Below are 18839 nucleotides of genomic sequence, written 5' to 3'. Positions count from 1 at the left end.
CCTGGTGCTTGCTGGACTCCACAAATGCAGTGGAAATGCTTTTTATGAGATTAAGTTTTCGTGGCAATGAGGGACTTCGCAATTAATTGCAATTCATCTGATCACTCTTCATAACATTCTGGAGTATATGCAACTTGGCATCATAGAAACTGAGGCAGCAGACTTTGTGAAAATGAATATTTGTGTAATTCTCAAAACTTTTGGCCACGGCTGTATATGGGAGGATTTATTTCATCACCTAATGCTAGTCACTTCACTGGGTACATGTGAGGGTTTACAGCCACTTTAACAAGAACTTTTCTATCCAATCAAATTGCGGGGCTGTTTAAATCTCAATATAACCTTTTAACATTTTTCCCCATTTTATGAAGCTGTTATGACTGCAAATATAAAAAAACACTGTACTAAACAAGAACATACCGTAGTATGCCATTGCCTCTGACAGTCCCTGCTGTAACAATTTCTCTCCTTTCAAAATTGAATTTTTTTTTAATATACCCATCAGAAGAGAAATACAGAGACTGAAAATGCTTGACTGTGCCTGACATCAATACTTCTTTTTGAGTCACAGACCCAAAACAAGAATGCTCAAAAAAGTGTCAGAATTCTAAATCCCTATCTGCTTTCCACTGACTCAGAGCAACTGGAAATGCTGATTTCCACACTTCATGGATTAAAACAAGCTTGTTTTAAAATTAGGGCTCAGGGCTTTAGTGTAGAAGTAATCAGGTTGACTTTACAGCCATCTGATCATTTCTATAGGCAGGGGAAGTGGTGGGATGCCCAACCCACCCCCAGCCGTGGGTTCTCGGACTTTGCGGCTCCTCCTGGACAGGACAATGTAAACTACAACCAGGGGCGGATTGACCATTAGGCCACTCGGGCACTGCCCGAGGGCCCCATGCCACTAGGGGGCCCCATCAGGGTTGCCAGCCTCAGTTTTTTTTACATCTGTATCTGAAATGTCCCTTACCGACATCCTTTGGTCTAAAAATCCTGAGATTATAGCTGCCCCACCTCTCCAGTACCTTCTCAGCCAATAGAAACATGTCTGTGTATACTGTGTTATTGTATACTGTGTATGTGTGTGTTTGTGTACACTGTGTGGCCCCATAATCTCTGATTGTCTGGGGGCCCCATAATCTCCTATTGCCCGGGGGCCCCATGAGTTGTCAGTCCGCCCCTGACTACAACCATTGGGATGATGAGCTATGTGTATGAAAGAGAGATCACATACCTAATGCCGCGTACACACGACCAGACTTTTTGACAGCAAAGGTCAGACGGAACCAGTCCGTCAGACAATTCGATCTTGTGTGGGCTCCATCGGACCTTTGCTTGCCAAAAATCCGGCGGACTTTAGAAATAGAACATGTTTTAAATTTTTCCACCGGACAGAGAAATCCATTAGTGTGTATGCTAGTGCGACGGACAAAAACCAACGCTAGGGCAGCTATTGGCTACTGGCAATGAACTTCCTTATTCTAGTCCGGTCGTACGTCATCATGTTCGAATCTGTCAGACTTTGGTGTGATTGTGTGTGGCCAAGTCCATTCATTCGAAAAGTCAGTCGGAACTCCGCTGAAAGTCAGTCGGAAAGACCGTCGGACCTAGTCCCTCGAAATGTCCGGTTGCGTGTACGCGGCATTATACCATATCTACTCTATACAGAAAACCTGGAGGTGATCTGCCCTGAGCACTTCTGGGTTCATAACTATCAGATGAAAGCCAGCCAGGTGTAGAAGATGATTGGGGACTCTCTGTCTTTGATCAGCTCAGGTGGGAAAGGGTAGACTCCTAAAGCTGGCCATACACCATACAATTTTCTTATTCAATTTCCTTTAGATTTACCTTCAACTGTGTGGTACAAGGGCCTGTCTGATTGCACACAAATTGAAAGTGTTTAGATTTGTCCTCATATTATATGGTTTTGGTAAATCTAAAGCAAATCTATAGACGAAAATTGTATAATGTATGACCAGCATAAGGGTTGATTTCTTAAAACTAGAGAGTGCAAAATCTTGTGCAGCTGTTCATGGTAGCCAATCAGCTTCCAACTTCAGTTTGTTCAATTAAGGGTTGTCAAAAAAAGCTGGAAGATGGTTTTTATTCAGGTTTTCTACTCTCCATTTTTAGTAAATTAACCATCTAATGTCTCCATTTAGAGGATCTTTCACTACACAATACTAGCAGCCCCTTAGTGATATGTAGTCATAATAATAATCAAAGTGCAAAAAATAAAAGTAAAGTTAAGAAAAGTAATAAAATTAAATAAAAAAAAAATAAAAAAAATAAAAGAATGTAAAGACTCACCGCTATGCCCTTACACATATACATAAAAATATGTTCACTAAGGATGCACGTGAGTGCATTACTGTCAATTAAAATAGAACATATTGATTATCACATGCACAACATAATCAGAGGAATAATTTTGTTGACATTACTTATGGTTATTAATGAGCTGTAAAGGCTTTTCATTTGATGCCACAATCACAACCCCGATGGACACAATAAGACACACCTATCTTTTAGAAAAGAGATTCAAAGATCAACTTACAAATATCCAGAACCTTCCAAATAGATTTTCAAAGTGAAAACACCTCCTGGTCTACATTAAACAAACTGACTAAAATAAGTTGGCCAGAGTGAACAGATGACTGACACTGACAAGTGGAAACGGTATTAAATGTTCACCAACTAAGCAGCAAGTCAGTTCTAGTTTTATGACTGTATGTCCCTGCAGCACATGTATTCTATTTACAAGAAACGTATGAAGCGATTAACACAAAAATTGCAGTAAGTGTATATAACAATAAGGAAACATCTAAATATGAATTCTCTAACTTTATCAGAGAGGTTTTTAGGCTCCGGAGGATAGTTAAAGGTTCCTGCAACTTATTTAAGTGCCTGTAGTTTATTCGAATTGCTAGTTTATTTATTATAAATGACCTTTCAATCTTAGCCCTAGTACACACGGTCGGAGATTCCGACTACCAAATCCGTTGGAGTAATTCCGACGGATTAACTCCGGAAGAGGTCCGGAAGTGATGTTGCATACACACGGTCGGACTAAGTTGTCGGAAAATCAGATTGTACATAACGTGATGACGTTATTTCGTTAGACGGGACTACATTCAGGCTAGTAGCCAATAGCTTTGGTCTAGGAATTTGATCTGAGCATGCGTGGCACTTTGTCCGTCAGAGTAGGCTACACATGATCGGAGTATGTCCGATAGGAGCATTTTGTTGGAAAATTTTACCGGCAAGTTGGAAAACTTGGTCCGTCGGATATTCCGACGGAAACAGTCCGATGCAGACCACACACAGTCGGAATATCCGACAAAATGGTCCGATAGGACACATTCCGTCGAAATCTCCGACCGCGTGTACAAGGGCTTACTGTTGCTAATAGAGACTTTCATTTCCCAATGTATGTGTAGTACAAATCTTATATCTGTATCAGATCTTCCTTATTAAAAACAAAGCTAAGCAATGAATGGAAACATCTGACAATAATTTTGAGCTATTATCACATGATTTTAACAAATTTGACTAATTATAAAATAATATGCATATTAGTGAATACGTTGGGCTCCAATTATAACACTCTTTCAACATTTAACTTCTATTTGCCATATTGTGTGGTTGCAATGCCTGCCTTCATTGCAAATTTAACCTAGATGACCTTTGTAAGAAGAACCTTTAGGCCTCATGCACACTGGGCATTTGACCAGCTCCTCTAAATTACTTTGCTCCTGCCAGAAAAAACAGAAGCTTAAAAAACATGCCTAAAGTCACATTTTTCAAACGCTTTTGAGTGCATCAATAATTTGTTTTTCTTTCAGCCCCTAAACGCTCCTCTTCTAATAGACCCCTGAATGCCTATGTGTGCATGGCCACATAGGCTAACATAGAGATGCATTTAGAGGCTAAAAAAACAAACAAGTGTAAAAGCATTTTTTATTCCCGGTGTACATGAGCCCTTAAATGCAGTCTGGATGTGCTATAATGATATAAAACAGAATTTACATAGCAAGCTCTTGGAGAGCTGCTCAGTAAAAGTGGAACTATGACCAAATAAAAAAAAAATGGCATATATGATGCAATCAATTACCAGCTTTAGTGTCGGTTCACACTGAGGCAACACGACTTGAAGCGCGACTGCCTCAGGCGACCTGGACACGACTGCTGTGGCGACTTGCAAAAAGACTTCTCTATAGAAGTCAATGCAAGTCGCCCCCAAAGTCGTACAGGAACCTTTCTCTAAGTCGCTCCGATTACAACGGTTCCATTGTACAGAATGGGACGTGACTTGTCAGGCGGTTAAGTTGCCTGACAAGTTGTCCCATTTTGTGAACCCACCCTAAAGCTTTCACAATTAAACCCAGAAGCTGATTGTTTACTATGCGCAGCTGCACAAAAATCTGCGTGCACCAATTTTAGTAAATCCCCCAAACGTATCCCGAATGCAAAAACACACTACAGTCTATTTAACATGGTTTCCTATGGGATACGTTGACATTTGTGCTTTTTTCAGCCACTGCATTTGCTAAAAGTGTCAGGGACTTTTTTAAATGCAAAACAGTGCTTTTTTTGGTTCAATAGACATCAATGGAGACACTGTAGAAAAGCATGTAGTGTGTTTTTTGCGCTTTTTTGATGCGTTTTGAATCTTCCCCACAACAAACTGGCCAAAAAAAAAAAGCATAAAAGCACAAAACGCACCAAAAAACATGTCAAAACCACGTGTGCAAAAAGCACTGCAGAAACAAATGAAAAGCAAACTGCATAGGTGTGAACCAGGCCTGACAACTGCTTTAACCACTTCAGCCCCGGAAGGATTTACCCACTTCCTGACCAGGCTATTGTTTGTGATATGGCACTGCGTAGTCACTGCGTAACTATCACCCCCAAAAAATGTAAAAAAAAACTAATTGCTTCCTCAGTTTAGGCCAATATGTATTCTTCTACATATTTCTGGTAAAAACAATCCATTAGCGTATATATTGATTGGTTTGCACATAAGTTATCGCATTTACAAATTAGGGGATAGATTTATGGCATTTTTATTGTTTTTTTTTTAAATTAGTAATGGCGGTGATCAGCAGGACTGCAACAATGCGGGGGACAGAGCGAACACTTTTTTGGGACCAGTGACATTTATATAGCGATTGGTGCTATAAAAATGCACTGATAAATGACAATGGCAGGGAAGGGGTTAACACCAGGGGCGATCAAAGGGTTAAATGTTCCCTAGGGAGGTGTTCCTAACTTTGGGGGGAGGGGACTGACAGGGAGTACAGAGAGATCTCTGTTCCTAATCACTAGGAACAGACGATCACTCTGAACACCCCTGAGAGAACAGGGATCTGCTTTGCTTAAACTGGCAGATCCCCGTTCTGCCTCTATGTGAAGTGATCGTGGGTGGCCGGCGGACATTGATTTCGCTGGACCTGCTGATTGGCTCCCCCTCTAGCGAATGGGTGCAGACACGTGCCCACAGATTGCCGTGTACGTGCCTGATGTACACCTACTGCGAATCGCGCAGCCGAGACCGTATAACTGTGGCAGCTGGTCAGCAAGCAGTTAAAGTGCCTGTAAACCTGATTCATGAAATGTGACCTGCAGCGTTTACTTGTATATCTCCAAAGCCCTGAATCCCGTGTGTTTCTGCTGGTCCGTTCTTCTGTTATCAGCATGGGAACTTCTGAAAAGTTCTCCAACAACCGAGATAAAACCAGCCTGAAATTTGTGTCGGGGTGGGTGGTCTGTTCTTAGCACATTCCTTCCTTCCTCTGCCTATGAGGAGTGGGGAGGGTGTGCTTTTCCTCCAATCAGTTGTCACACAGTGTATGCCAAGACTTCACTTCCAGTGCTGAACAGGAAGAAAAAAATCTGTAACATGATGTGCACATTCTAAAGCATATATAAAGCTGAAGACAGCAGATATACATGTAAAACGTATGTAGGGAGATTTGTTTCATCTCTGCGTATCATCAGAGGCTGTTCACTTCACTGGGTATAGGAGATGGTTTACATCCACTTTAAGGGAAAACAAAAATTACCTTTTAGCGGAACTAAACCCTCCAAATTTTTTTGGCTGAGGAAGCTGTCATCTTAACCTCGGTTTGATCTTCAACTGCCATGGTGCTGCACATGTGATCAGTTATGACACCAGCCATTTGATGGTTCGACAGTTTGGTTAAGAGTCCAAGCATATGTGACAGTTAGCATTCCTGGCATTCCATGAATGTAACTTAATTTTGAATCTGTTAAATTGATGGATTTCGTTAAATTGTACTATCACTTTAAAGTGGGAGTCCGCCGGGACTCCGCGTTTTTTTTTTTTTTTAAAAGCCAGCAGCTACAAATACTGCAGCTGCTGACTTTTAAAATAGTGACACTTACCTGTCCAGCGCGCCCGCGATGTCGGCACCCGAAGCCGATCTCTCGATCGTCTCTCGGGTGCTGCCGCCGCCATCTTGGGTATGGGAATCAGGAAATGGAGCCTTTCGGCTTCATTTCCCGGTTCCCTACTGCGCATGCGCGAGTCGCGCTGCGCAATAAGGACGGTCCCCGCTGCCTCTGGGATCTGTGTGTTTCCCAGCAGGCAGCGGGGCACTTGCGGAAAGGGGCGGGCACTTGCAGAAAGGGGCGTAATCTACGCCCCTTTCCGCAGAGAGCTATCCCGGAAGTGGGTGCAGATACCTTTACTGTACAGGTATCTGCACCCCCCTCCCCCCTGAAAGGTGGCAATTGTGGCGCCGGAGGGGGGGAGGGTTCCGATGAGCGGAAGGTCCACTTTGGGGTGGACCTCCGCTTTAAATGTATGCACAGCATGCTAAGAGCATATGAGTCTGGGATCTGCCAGATTGATCACCCATAGTTCAGGGATAACATTGTAACATTTCTGTAAAGCTCCATGCACACTGGCGTTTTTTTTTTTTTAAAGCTCCTAGAAGCGAAATAATGTTATCCTATGTGCCCATAAACACTACTTTAGACTATTGGCATTTTTTATACTTTAGCATCTAGGAGAAGAAAAAAAAATGTTTTTGTAGAGTTTTTCGAGCGTTTTTCCAGCAGAAAAAAAAAAAACACTAAGCGCTCCTAACATCTTTTTTACCCTTCTTTCATTTACTGTAAAAATGCTGATAAAATGCTAATACTTCTAAAAGTTTCTAAGAGCTACTAAAATGCTACCACAAGTCAGCACGAAAACGCTATTATCAGCATTTTTTCTTCCAGCGTTTGTTACTAGCATTTGTGGAGCTTATAAAAAATGCTAGTGTGCATTGGATCCTAAAAGTAATATTTGAGGAGAAGACAGGATCCTATCCCATGGATAGAACTGTAAATGTATGTTCTAATGGAATCTATATGCATGCAATCAGGAGCTTTACAGAATGAATGCTACCAGAAGACCTGTCACTGTATTCTGATCCCATCACATGGATAGAACTGTAAATGTACACTATATTACCAAAAGTATTGGGACACCTGCCTTTACACGCACATGAACTTTTATCGCATCCCAGCCTTAGCCTGTAGGGTTCAATATTGAGGTGGCCCACCCTTTGCAGTTATACAAGCTTCAACTCTTCTGGGAAGGCTGTCCACAAAGCTTAGGAGTGTGCCTATGGGAATATTTGACCATTCTTCCAGAAACCCATTTGTGAGGTCAGGCACTGATGTGGACGAGAAGACCTGGCTCACAGTCTCCGCTCTAATTCATCCCAAAGGTTTTCTATTGGGTTGGGGTCAGGACTCTGTGCAGTACAGTCAAATTCCTCCACCCCAATTTCACTTATCCATGTCTTTATGGACCTTGCTTTGCGCACTGGTCCAAATCATTTGGTGGATGGGGGATTATGGTGTGGGGTTGTTTTTAAGGGGTTGGGCTTGACCGTTGGTTCTAGTGAAGGAAAATCTTAGGGGGTCAACATACCAAGACATTTTGGACAATTTCATGCTCCCAACATTTTGGGGATGGTCCCTTCCTGTTCCAACATGACTGCTCACCAGTGCACAAAGCAAGGTCCATAAAGACATGGATGAGCAAGTTTGGGGTGGAGGAACTTGACTGCCCTGCACAGAGTCCTGACCTCAACCCAATAGAACAGCTTTGGGATGAATTAGAGCATAGACTGCGAGCCAGGCCTTCTCATCCAACATCAGTGCCTGACCTCACAAATGCGCTTCTGGAAGAATGGTCAAACATTCCCATAGACACACTCCTAAACCTTGTGGACAGCCTTCCCAGAAGAGTTGAAGCTGTTGTAGCTGCAAAGGGTGGGCCAACTCAATATTGAACCATATGTACTAAGACTGGGATGCTATTAAAGTTCCCGTACTTGTAAAAGCAGATGTCCCAATACTTTTGGCAATATAGTATATTTTTGAATCTGTTAAATTGATGGGTTTAGTTCTGCTTTACTATCACTTCAAATGTTTGCACAGCATATGATTCTGGGATCTAACACAGATTGATTACCTATAGTTCAGGGAACTCCTGTTGGGGATAACATTGTAAGATTTCTCTATGGCTCCATGCACATTGGCGTTTCTTTAAGCTCCTAGAAGCTGTTATTAGCATTTTTTTCTTTTAGAAGCTAAATAGTGTTATCCTATGATGTGTCCATGCACGCTACTTTACACTTTTATCATTTTTTGAGCTTCAGGATATAGGAGCAGAAAAAAAAATCGTAGAGTTTTTTGGAGCATTTTTTCCAGCAGAAAAAAAACCACTGAATTCTCCTAAATGCTACTTAAATGCCCCGAACAGCTTCTTTTTATTTGTGTACTGTATAAAAGCGAATAAAATGCCAATATGCCTAAAAGTTTCTAAAAGCTACTAAAACGCTACTACGAGCCAATGCGAAAATGCTAATAGCATTTTTCACCCAGCGTTTTTTTTCAAGCATTTGTGGAGCTTATAAAAAATGCTAGTGTGCATGGAGCCTCAACGTAATATTTGAGAAGAAGACAGGATTCTATCGCATGGATAGAACTGTAAATGTATGTTCTAATGGAGATCTATATGAATGCAATCAGGATCTTTACTGAATGTATGCTACCAGAAGCCATGTCACCGTATTCTGGTCCCATCACATGGATAGAACTATAAATGTATGTGGAGATCTATATGAATGTAATCAGCGTCTTTGCTACAAAAAGACATGTCATTGTATATTTGTGATCCCATCACATGTATGGATCTGTATTGGAGGTTCTAGTGAAGATCTGCATAAATGCAATCCGGATCTTTGCTGAATGAATGCTACACAATGACATGTCACCACCACATTTCTGATACCATCACATGGCTAGAACTATAACAAATGTATGTTCTAATGGAGATCTATATGAATGTACTTTACTGAATGAATGCTACCAGAAGACATGTCATCGTATTCTGATCCCATCACATGGATAGAACTATAAATGTATGTGGGGATCTATATAAATGCAATCAGGATCTTTACTGAATAAATGCTACACAATGACATGTCACCATAATTCTAATCCCATCACATGGATAGAACTATAAGAAATGTATGTTCTAATGGAGATCTATATGAATGCAATCGGGATCTTTGCTATAAAAAGACATGTCGCCGTATATTTGTGATCCCATCACATGTATGGATCTGTGTTGGAGGTTCTAGTGAAGATCTGCATAAATGCAATCAGGATCTTTGCTGAATGAATGCTACAAATGACATGTCACCATATTTCTGATCCCATCACATGGATAGAAATATAAAAAATGTATGTTCTAATTGAGATCGATATGAATGTAATCAGGATCTTTACTGAATGAATAATACACAATGACATGTTACCATATTTTTGATCCCATCAAATGGATAGAACTATAAATGTATGTTCTAATTGAGATCTATATGAATGTGACCAGGATCTTGTATTGGAGGTTCTAGTGAAGATCTGAATAAATGCAATCAGGATCTTTGCTGAATGAATGCTACACAATAGCATGCCACCGCATTTCTAATCCCATCACATGGATAGAACTATACATGTATGTTCTAATGGAGATCTATATGAATGCAATCAGGATCTTTGCTGAATGAATACTACACTATAGCATGCCACCTTATTTCTGATCCCATCACATGGATAGAACTATATGTTTTAATGCAGATCTATATGAATGTAATCAGGATCTTTGCTGAATGAATGCTACAAATGACATGTCACCTTATTTTTGATCCCATCACATGGATCTGTAGTGGAGGTTCTAGTGGAGATCTATATGAATGCAATCAGGATCTTTACTGAATGGATACTACACAATGACATGTCACCATAATTCTGATCCCATCACATGGATAGAACTATATGTTCTAATGGAGATCTATATGAATGTAATCAGGATCTATACTGAATGAATACTACACAATGACATGTCACCATAATTCTGATCCCATCACATGGATAGAACTATACATGTATGTTCTAGTGGAGATCTATATGAATATAATCAGGATCTAGTCTGAATGAATACTACACAATGACATGTCACCATAATTCTGATCCCATCACATGGATCTGTAGTGGAGGATCTAGTGGAGATCTATATGAATACAATCAGATGAGATCTTTATAAAATGCTGTGAATGGCATGTCTGGCTGGTGTGCCGTTTCTATGTGAAGCCTATACATGTAGTATGAAGCCCCGAGGAGGTGATGGATGTAGATGGTCGGTGTCTCCGGTACTAATGTCCTCTGTGTCTGCTCTCTTCCAGGTGTCCTGACTATGAAGACTGTGCCCTCCCGGTCCATGAGTAGCCAGGCTCGTCCATGTGCCAGTCCTAGGTGCAGGCAGAGCCGATGATGAGCTCTGTGGTTCCTCCCCGGCTCCTCGTCCCAGCTCCGGATCGCACTGAAGGCAGCCGCGCTCCTCACACACCAGCTGCAGCCGGAGTCCCCGCCCAGGCGCTGACGTCATGCCCGTTGTTTTGGTCCGCCCGACCAATCGGACGCTTCGGCTGGATTCTACGGGAGCCGAGATGGGCCGTTCCTCCGGAGCTGAGGAGGACTTCCCCATCCCTGGCAGAGCGCAGTGCGCCGGGTCGTCAGCCTGGCGGTCCTCCTGCAGCTTTAACAGCCCTGACATGGAAACATCGCTGCAGTTCCAGCACGGCTTCTTCCCCGAGCAGCAGCCGCCTCCTCCTCCTCCTCCTCCTCCTCCCCCGGCTCAGCAGTACAGCCCGGACGAGCAGCTCTTCTTCCAGCAGCAGGACGGTCCGTGTCTCCGGTGCAACAGCTGCTCGTTCCACCACGGCGGGGACAACCTGCCCCTTCTCCGCACCTCGTCCCCCGCCGGCGCCTTCCGCACCTCTCCGCTCTCCTCCGCCTCCTCCCGGCAGGGCAGCCAGCTGAACGTCAGCGACTTGACGCCTTCCAGCCATGCCAGTTCGTCCAGAGCCCCGCACCACCCGCCCGCACCGCCTCCTCCACCCCACTACCAGCAGTGCCACAGCCGCCAGCAGGCGAGCCCCAGCATCAGCGGCGGCAACGAGCAGCGCCGGGAGAGCAACCCGTTCACGGAAATAGCCATGAGCAGCTGCAGGTACAACGGAGGCGTCATGAGACCCCTGAGCAACCTCAGCGCGTCCCGCAGGAACCTCCATGAACTCGACTCCGAGTCCCAACCCCTTCAACCCATCTCCTCCGCCACCCCCGCCTCCGCGCCCGAGATCGTCGTCTCCAAACCCGAGCACAACTCCAACAACCTGGTCCCCTACAGCGGAGCCTCACCCTCCACCTCCGCGGGGCACAAGTCCGGCAAGAAGAAGAACCAGAACATCGGCTACAAGCTCGGCCACCGCAGGGCGCTCTTCGAGAAGCGCAAGAGGCTCAGCGACTACGCGCTCATCTTCGGCATGTTCGGCATCGTAGTCATGGTCATCGAGACCGAACTGTCCTGGGGAGCCTATGACAAGGTGAGCCGGGGAGGAGGGGGACACATGGGGCCCCTGTCCTTCTCACCACTCCCTGGGCAACTTCTACAACTTTGTATGAGGACCTCACCCTTCATCACCGCCAGCATGCAGCCAGTGAAAGTCAATCATATAGGATACTGCCAGTGTGCATGAAGCAGGAAACTCCAACTCCCCCCCCCCCCCCCCCCCTCCACCCTTCTATATCCCTATGGAAAATCCCAGGGGACTTTGTAAAGACTGACCGATTTTGTTAGTTTGTGTGCTTGTCATACAACTGTCACCAGCATGCAGCCAGTGAAAGTCTATCTTATAGGATACTGACAGTGTGGATGAAGCAGGAAACTTCTTTTGATCACCCCCCCCCCCCCCCACCCTTCTATTCCCCTATGGAAAATCTCAGGGGACTTTGTAAAGACTGACCGATCTTGTTAGTTTGTGTGCTTGTAACACAACTGTCACCAGCATGTAGCCAGTGAAAGTCTAAATGTATTGGATGCTGACAGTATGGATGAAGCAGGAAACTCCTGATCAGCTCCCCTCCACCCTTGTATTCCCCTATGGAAATTCTGAGGAGCTTGGTAAAGACTGACCGATCTTGTTAGTGTGTGTGCTTGTGATGCAACTGTCACTAGCATGTAGCCAGTGAAAGTCTAAATGTATTGGATGCTGACAGTGTGGATGAAGCAGGAAACCCCTGATCAGCACCCCCCCCCCTACCCTTGTATTCCCCTATGGAAAATCTGAGGGGACTTTGTAAAGACTGACCAATCTTGTTAGTTTGTGTGCTTGTGATACAACTGTCACCAGCATGTAGCCAGTGAAAGTCTAAATGTGTTGGATGCTGACAGTGTGGATGAAGAAGGAAACTCCTGATCAGCCCCCCTCCACCCTTGTATTCCCCTATGGAAGTGCTTGTAATACAACTAGCACCAGCATGTAGCCAGTGAAAGTCTAAATGTATTGGATGCTGACAGTATGGATGAAGAAGGAAACTCCTGATCAGCCCCCCCCCCCCCACCCTTGTATTCCCCTATGGGAATTCTGAGGGGACTTTGTAAAGACTGACAAATCTTGTTAGTTTGGGTGCTTGTAATACAACAGTCACCAGCATGTAGCCAGTGAAAGTCTAAATGTATTGGATGCTGACAGTGTGGATGAAGCAGGAAACCCCTGATCAGCACCCCCCCCACCCTTGTATTCCCCTATGGAAATTCTGAGGGAACTTTGTAAAGACTGACCGATCTTGTTAGCCTGTGTGCTTGTAATACAACAGTCACCAGCATGTAGCCAGTGAAAGTCTAAATGTGTTGGATGCTGACAGTGTGGATGAAGAAGGAAACTCCTGATCTGCCCCCCTCCACCCTTGTATTCCCCTATGGAAGTGCTTGTGATACAACTGTCACCAGCATGTAGCCAGTGAAAGTCTAAATTTATTGGAGGCTGACAGTGTGAATGAAACAGGAAACTCCTGGCCAGCCCCCCTCCTTTCCACCCTTTTATTCCCCTATGGAAATTCTGAGGGGACTTTATAAAGCCTGACCGATCTTGTTAGTTTGTGTGCTTGAGATACAACTGTCACCAGCATGTAGGCAGTGAAAGTCTAAATGTAATGGATGCTGATAGTGTGGATGAAGCAAGAAACCCCTGATCAGCACCCCCCCCCCCCTTTCCACCCTTGTATTCCCCCTATGAAAATTCTGAGGGGACTTTGTTAGTGTGTACACTTGTGATAAAGTGATAAAGCTGTCACCAGCATGCCCCAAGTGAAAGTCTATCTTATTGGATGCTGATAATGTGGATGAAGCAGGTAACTCCTTCTCATCACCCCCATCCCCCCTCCACCCCTGTATTCCTCTATGGAAAATCTCAGGGGACTTTGTAAAGACTGATGATCTTTTTAGTTTGTGTGCTTGTGATACAACTGTCACCAGCATGTAGCCAGTGAAAGTCTAAATGTATCGGATGCTGACAGTGTGGATGAAGCAGGAAACTCCTGATCACCCCACCCCCCCCCCCCCCCACCCCCTGTATTCCCCTATGGAAATTCTGAGTGGACTTTGTAAAGACTGACCAACCTTAGTATGCACACTTGTGATAAAGCTGTCACCAGCATGCAGCCAGTGAAAGTCTATCTTATTGGATGGTGATACTGTGGATGAAGCAGGAAACTCCTGATCAGTCACCCCCTTGTATTACTGTATGGAAAATCTGAGTGGACTTTGTAAAAAGTGACTGATCTTATTTTTTTTTGTGCGCTTGTGATAAAGCTGTCTCCAGCATGTAGCCAGTGAAAGTCCATCTTTTAGGATGCTGATAGTGTGGATGAAGAAGGAGACTCCTTTAAAATCAGTCACCCCCCCACCCCCCACATTGTCACCAGAATGTAGCCAGTGAAGGACTATTTTATATAATCTTAATGCATTTAATATTAAGGAATGCAGGAGGGTTGATCAGACTGCACTTTGTGAAGAAGCATTGCGGGACTTGTTGGTGTGCCCCTGTGATATAACCCTCACCAGCATGCAGCCAGTGAAAGTCTATCTTATATCATCTGAGTGCATTTAATACCAGGCTGGGCTGCTATGGAAAAAGAGTGACTGATCTTGTTTGTGTGCCCCTAGGATACAGCTGTCATCAACATGTAGCCAGCAAAGTCTATTTTATATCATCTGGATGCATTTAATACTAAGGAATGCAGAAGGGTTGATCAGACAGCACTTTGTAAAGAGACAGGGGGAAACATTGGTGTGTCCTTGTGATACAACCATTACCACCATGCAGCCAGTGAAAGTTTATTTTATATCATTTGGATGCATTTAATACTAAGGAATGCAGAAGGGTTGATCAGACAGCACTTTGTAAAGAGACAGGGGGAAACATTGGTGTGTCCTTGTGATACAACCATTACCACCATGCAGCCAGTGAAAGTTTATTTTATATCATCTGACTACACTATGGAGTGCAGGAAGGTTGATCGCTCTTTGTAAAGTAACAGTGGGACGTTTTTTTCCCTTTGATGCAGCTGTCACCAGCATGTAGCCAGTGAAATTCCATTTTATACAAACTGAATAGTGTGGCTTACTGGCTGGACTCCAGACCCTTCTGATCAATCACCCCCTTTGTATCCCTCTCTGAGAACTTGACAGCACATTGTAAGAGGCAATGTGGGGGGTGACTAAACTTGTCTCTTTGATACAGTTGCCCCCAGTATGCAGTGAAAGTTTATTTAATATAATCCAGAGGGTTGATAGGGTGGCTGTACCAGGCTTTGCATATAAGAAGTAGAGGAAGCTCTGCCAGTGCCTTCTGACTAGTCACCTCCTTGTATTCCTCTTTGCAAGAGGCAGTGTGGGGATGGCTGGACTTGTTTCTTAGATAGAGTTGCCCCCAGCATGCAACCAGTGAAAGTTTATTTTCTATAATCTGTATAGAGTGCTGATGGTGTGACTAAACCAGGCTGTGCTCCCATGAAGTGCCTTCTGACCAATCACCTCCTGTATTCCTCTCTGACAGCACTTTGTACGAGGCAGTGTAGGAAGTGGATAAACTTGTTACACACTATACAACTTGTAGATTTACCTTCAACTGTGTAGTGCAAAGGCCTGCCTGACTGCATACAAATTGGAAGTGTTTAGGTTTGACCACATATTATATGGTTTTGGTAAGTCTTAAAAAAATCTAAAGAAAGTTTTATAGTGTGTATCCAGCTTTAGATACAATTGTTCCCAGCATGCAGCCAGTGAAAGTGTGTTTTGTATGATCAGAGCAGAGCGCTGATAGAGTGGCTAAACCAGGCTGTGTTCATATGAAGTGTCTTCTGACCGACCACTCCCTGTATTTCTCTCTGACAGCACTTTGTAAGGAACTGGTTAGAAAGTGGATTAACTTTTCTCTTTGATACAATTGTCCCAAGCATGCAGCCAGTGAAAGTATGAGCAGAGTGCTGATAGTATGGTTGCACCAGGCTGTTCTTCCATGATGTGCTGCTGATCAGTCCCTGTAGAAGGAAGAGTATGTAGTGTGTGTTTCCCTGTGATACAGCTGGGGACCAGCATGCAGCCAGTGAAAGTGCGTTTTATATGATCTGAGCAGAATACTGCACACTAGAAGGAAGAGTGTGTAGTGTGTGTGTGTCCCTATGATACAGTTGCCCCCAGCATGCAGCCAGTGAAAGTGTGTTTTGTATGATCCGAAGCAGTGTGCTGACAGAGTGATTGCACCAGACTGTGCTCCCATGAAGTGCCGGATGATCAGTCCCTGTAGAAGGAAGAGTGTGTAGTGTGTGTGTGTCCCTATGATACAGTTGCCCTCAGCATGCAGCCAGTGAAAGTGTGTTTTATATGATCTGAGCAGAATACTGCACACTAGAAGGAAGAGTGTGTAGTGTGTGTGTGTCCCTATGATACAGTTGCCCTCAGCATGCAGCCAGTGAAAGTGTGTTTTGTATGATCCGAAGCAGTGTGCTGACAGAGTGATTGCACCAGACTGTGCTCCCATGAAGTGTCTCCTGATCAGTCCCTGTCTCTGTAGGAGGCAGGGTGTGAAGTGTGTGTGTGTGCCTATGATACAGTTTCCCTGACAGTTGCCCTTTCCCTGTAGCATTGCCCCCAGGAGGGTAGTCCCAGCTGCAGGCAATCTATTCCCATGTATGAGTAGGAAGTATAGTAAGTTGCCCTCACTGCCAGCTTGCTGTGTCTTGTCCCTGTCATACTGACACGTGTTTCTGTTGCAGGGATCGCTCTACTCATTAGCCCTAAAATGCCTTATAAGCCTGTCCACGATCATCCTGCTGGGTCTCATTATTGTATACCACGCCAGGGAAATCCAGGTAAAGCGCTTTGTTCCCCTCTCCTGTGTCTAGTAATGTGTACACCACCTTGTGTATATTCCTAGGGAAAGTCATTGTCTTGGCATTGGATACAATGAAATAGTCTGATAAGTGTCATCTAGGGCAGTCCACGTGTGTGTCCTCCCCGGGATCTATCACCCAGCGGGGGGACTGTGGGCGGCCCTGGCTCATGCCTGCAAAGTTTATGTATAGCTTACACCCGGTCACCTTTATATAACGCGGATTGTATGGTACATCGCAGTCTGTCAGTTTGTGTCATTCCACAAGCAGTGTGTGCTCCCTGCCGGGTGAACACTTTTCACGCACGATGTGTCATTAATTCGCCTTTGTTTCAGTGGAAAGACTTATTTATTTGACAGATAAATCATTGTATCTGGGGCTCAGAGCTTGGCTGAAAGCGTGTGCTTCTGTACATCTGCATCTCCTAAATGTGTGTGTGTGTATATACAATGTGATCACTTACATGTATATACAATGAGATCACTTACTTGTATATACAATGTGATCACTTACATGTATATGTAATGTGAACATTTTAGATGTGTGTGTATATACAGTGTAATCACTCAGATATATAAGGTATATATCAGGTATATATAAAATGTGATCACTAAGATGTGTGTGTATATACAATGTGATCACTTAGATGTACAGTGTGATCATTAAGATGTGTGTGTAATCACTTAGATGTGTGTGTATATACAATGTATATATTCAATGTGATAACCTAGATGTATACATACAATATGATCACATATAGGTGTATATATAAAATGTGATCACTTAGTTAAATGTGTATGTATTATAGAGCTGCACGATTCTAGCCAAAATGAGAATCGCAATTTTTTTGCTTAGAATAAAAAGATCACGATTCTCACAGCATAAAATCTTTCAATTTATACAAAAAAAAATTGGGCTAACTTTACTGGTTAGTTTTTTTTTAATTCATTAAAGTATAATGTTTTTTCCCCACAATATTTCATTTGAATGACTGCTGCTCAAATACAGTGTGACATAAAATATTGCAACAACCACCATTTTATTCTATAGGGTCTTTACTAAAAAAATAAAATAAAAATATATAAAACCAACAAATGCCAGAAAAATGTTTAGTGTTTAGGTGATTACACTTCCCTCATTTACACACTAAAGTGTATTCCTTTGATCTAAAGGACAACTTATTGCAATGTTTATACTTAAGTTGCACTGCTAAAGAATGTTATGATAATGTTTTTTCCCCTTCTTTTGATGGCTGTGGGCTTTAGCAGAGCAGAGAAGATTCTCTGCATAGAAAGAATCGGGAAATACTTTGTCAAGATCGCAACAGGAAAAAAATTGATAACTATTCTTAAAGATTAATCGTGCAGCTCTAATGTACTATGAAGTCACTTAGATGTAGGTGTTTATGCAGTGTGGTTATTTAGATGTATCTGTTTATACGGTTTGATTGCTTAGATGCATGTAAATATACAATGTAATCACTTAGATGTACATGTATAAGCAATGTAATTATTTGGATGTATGGGTGCATATAATATATGGTCACTTAGATGTACCTGTATATACAATGTCAGATGTGAAGGGCACACTGCGATAGGAATACTACATGTGTGCTGGAGTAAGGATCTGATCACGTGCTGCACACTTTACAGCCTGAAATAGCAGTCTGCTGACTGATTCCAACTGCTGGTAAAGAGTACACACAGTGCTTATGAAGAGTACATAAGACCTTATTTCAGGCAATGTCAAATACATTGGAATATGTTGTACACTGTTGTGTGAGTGCTTGGTGTAATATCCTTGTTAGTCTTGTTGCTGATTTTAGTGATCCCACAGTGGGGATGTCATTTTGATAATTATAGGTGGAAGCATGCCACTAAATTGTATGCGATACATTCCGAATTGGAAATTAAGAATATATATATCACTGCATATATAATCCAATATACATAAATATCACTGTATATATAATCCAGTGGAGTCAGGTGGAAGTAAGGTGTCTGTACTGGAATACAGAG

General features: G+C 43.2%; 1 protein-coding gene and 1 long non-coding RNA gene across 4 annotated transcripts in view; one reads left to right on the top strand and one right to left on the bottom strand.

The window, feature by feature from the left end:
* Window positions 1-5600, bottom strand: part of LOC143940660 (uncharacterized) — a 28541-nt gene extending 22941 nt beyond the window's left edge. Inside the window, exon 1 of the long non-coding RNA XR_013263906.1 lies at window positions 2561-5600. This is a non-coding gene — a long non-coding RNA (uncharacterized LOC143940660). The remainder of the gene's footprint in view (window positions 1-2560) is intronic.
* A 5358-nt stretch (window positions 5601-10958) lies between these two features.
* KCNN2 (potassium calcium-activated channel subfamily N member 2) overlaps window positions 10959-18839 on the top strand; it is a 276041-nt gene continuing 268160 nt past the window's right edge. The window contains exons 1-2 of one of the 3 annotated variants that reach the window (XM_077462261.1): window positions 10959-11972; window positions 16705-16800. In XM_077462261.1, coding sequence (XP_077318387.1) covers window positions 10974-11972; window positions 16705-16800 — 1095 coding nt within the window. In that variant the 5' untranslated portion in view covers window positions 10959-10973. Of the gene's footprint in view, window positions 11973-15456; window positions 15634-16704; window positions 16801-18839 lie in introns of those variants that run through there. The other 2 variants (XM_077462263.1, XM_077462262.1) reach the window with 2 other exon arrangements.

This window comes from Lithobates pipiens, unplaced genomic scaffold (assembly GCF_037356315.1).
Source record: "Lithobates pipiens isolate NorthernLeopardFrog02 unplaced genomic scaffold, aLitPip1_a1.2 Scaffold_3, whole genome shotgun sequence".
In the NCBI taxonomy this organism is placed as follows: Eukaryota; Metazoa; Chordata; class Amphibia; order Anura; family Ranidae; genus Lithobates; species Lithobates pipiens.
Note: the sequence above shows the minus strand (reverse complement) of the source record. Positions and strands in the feature narration are given on the sequence as shown.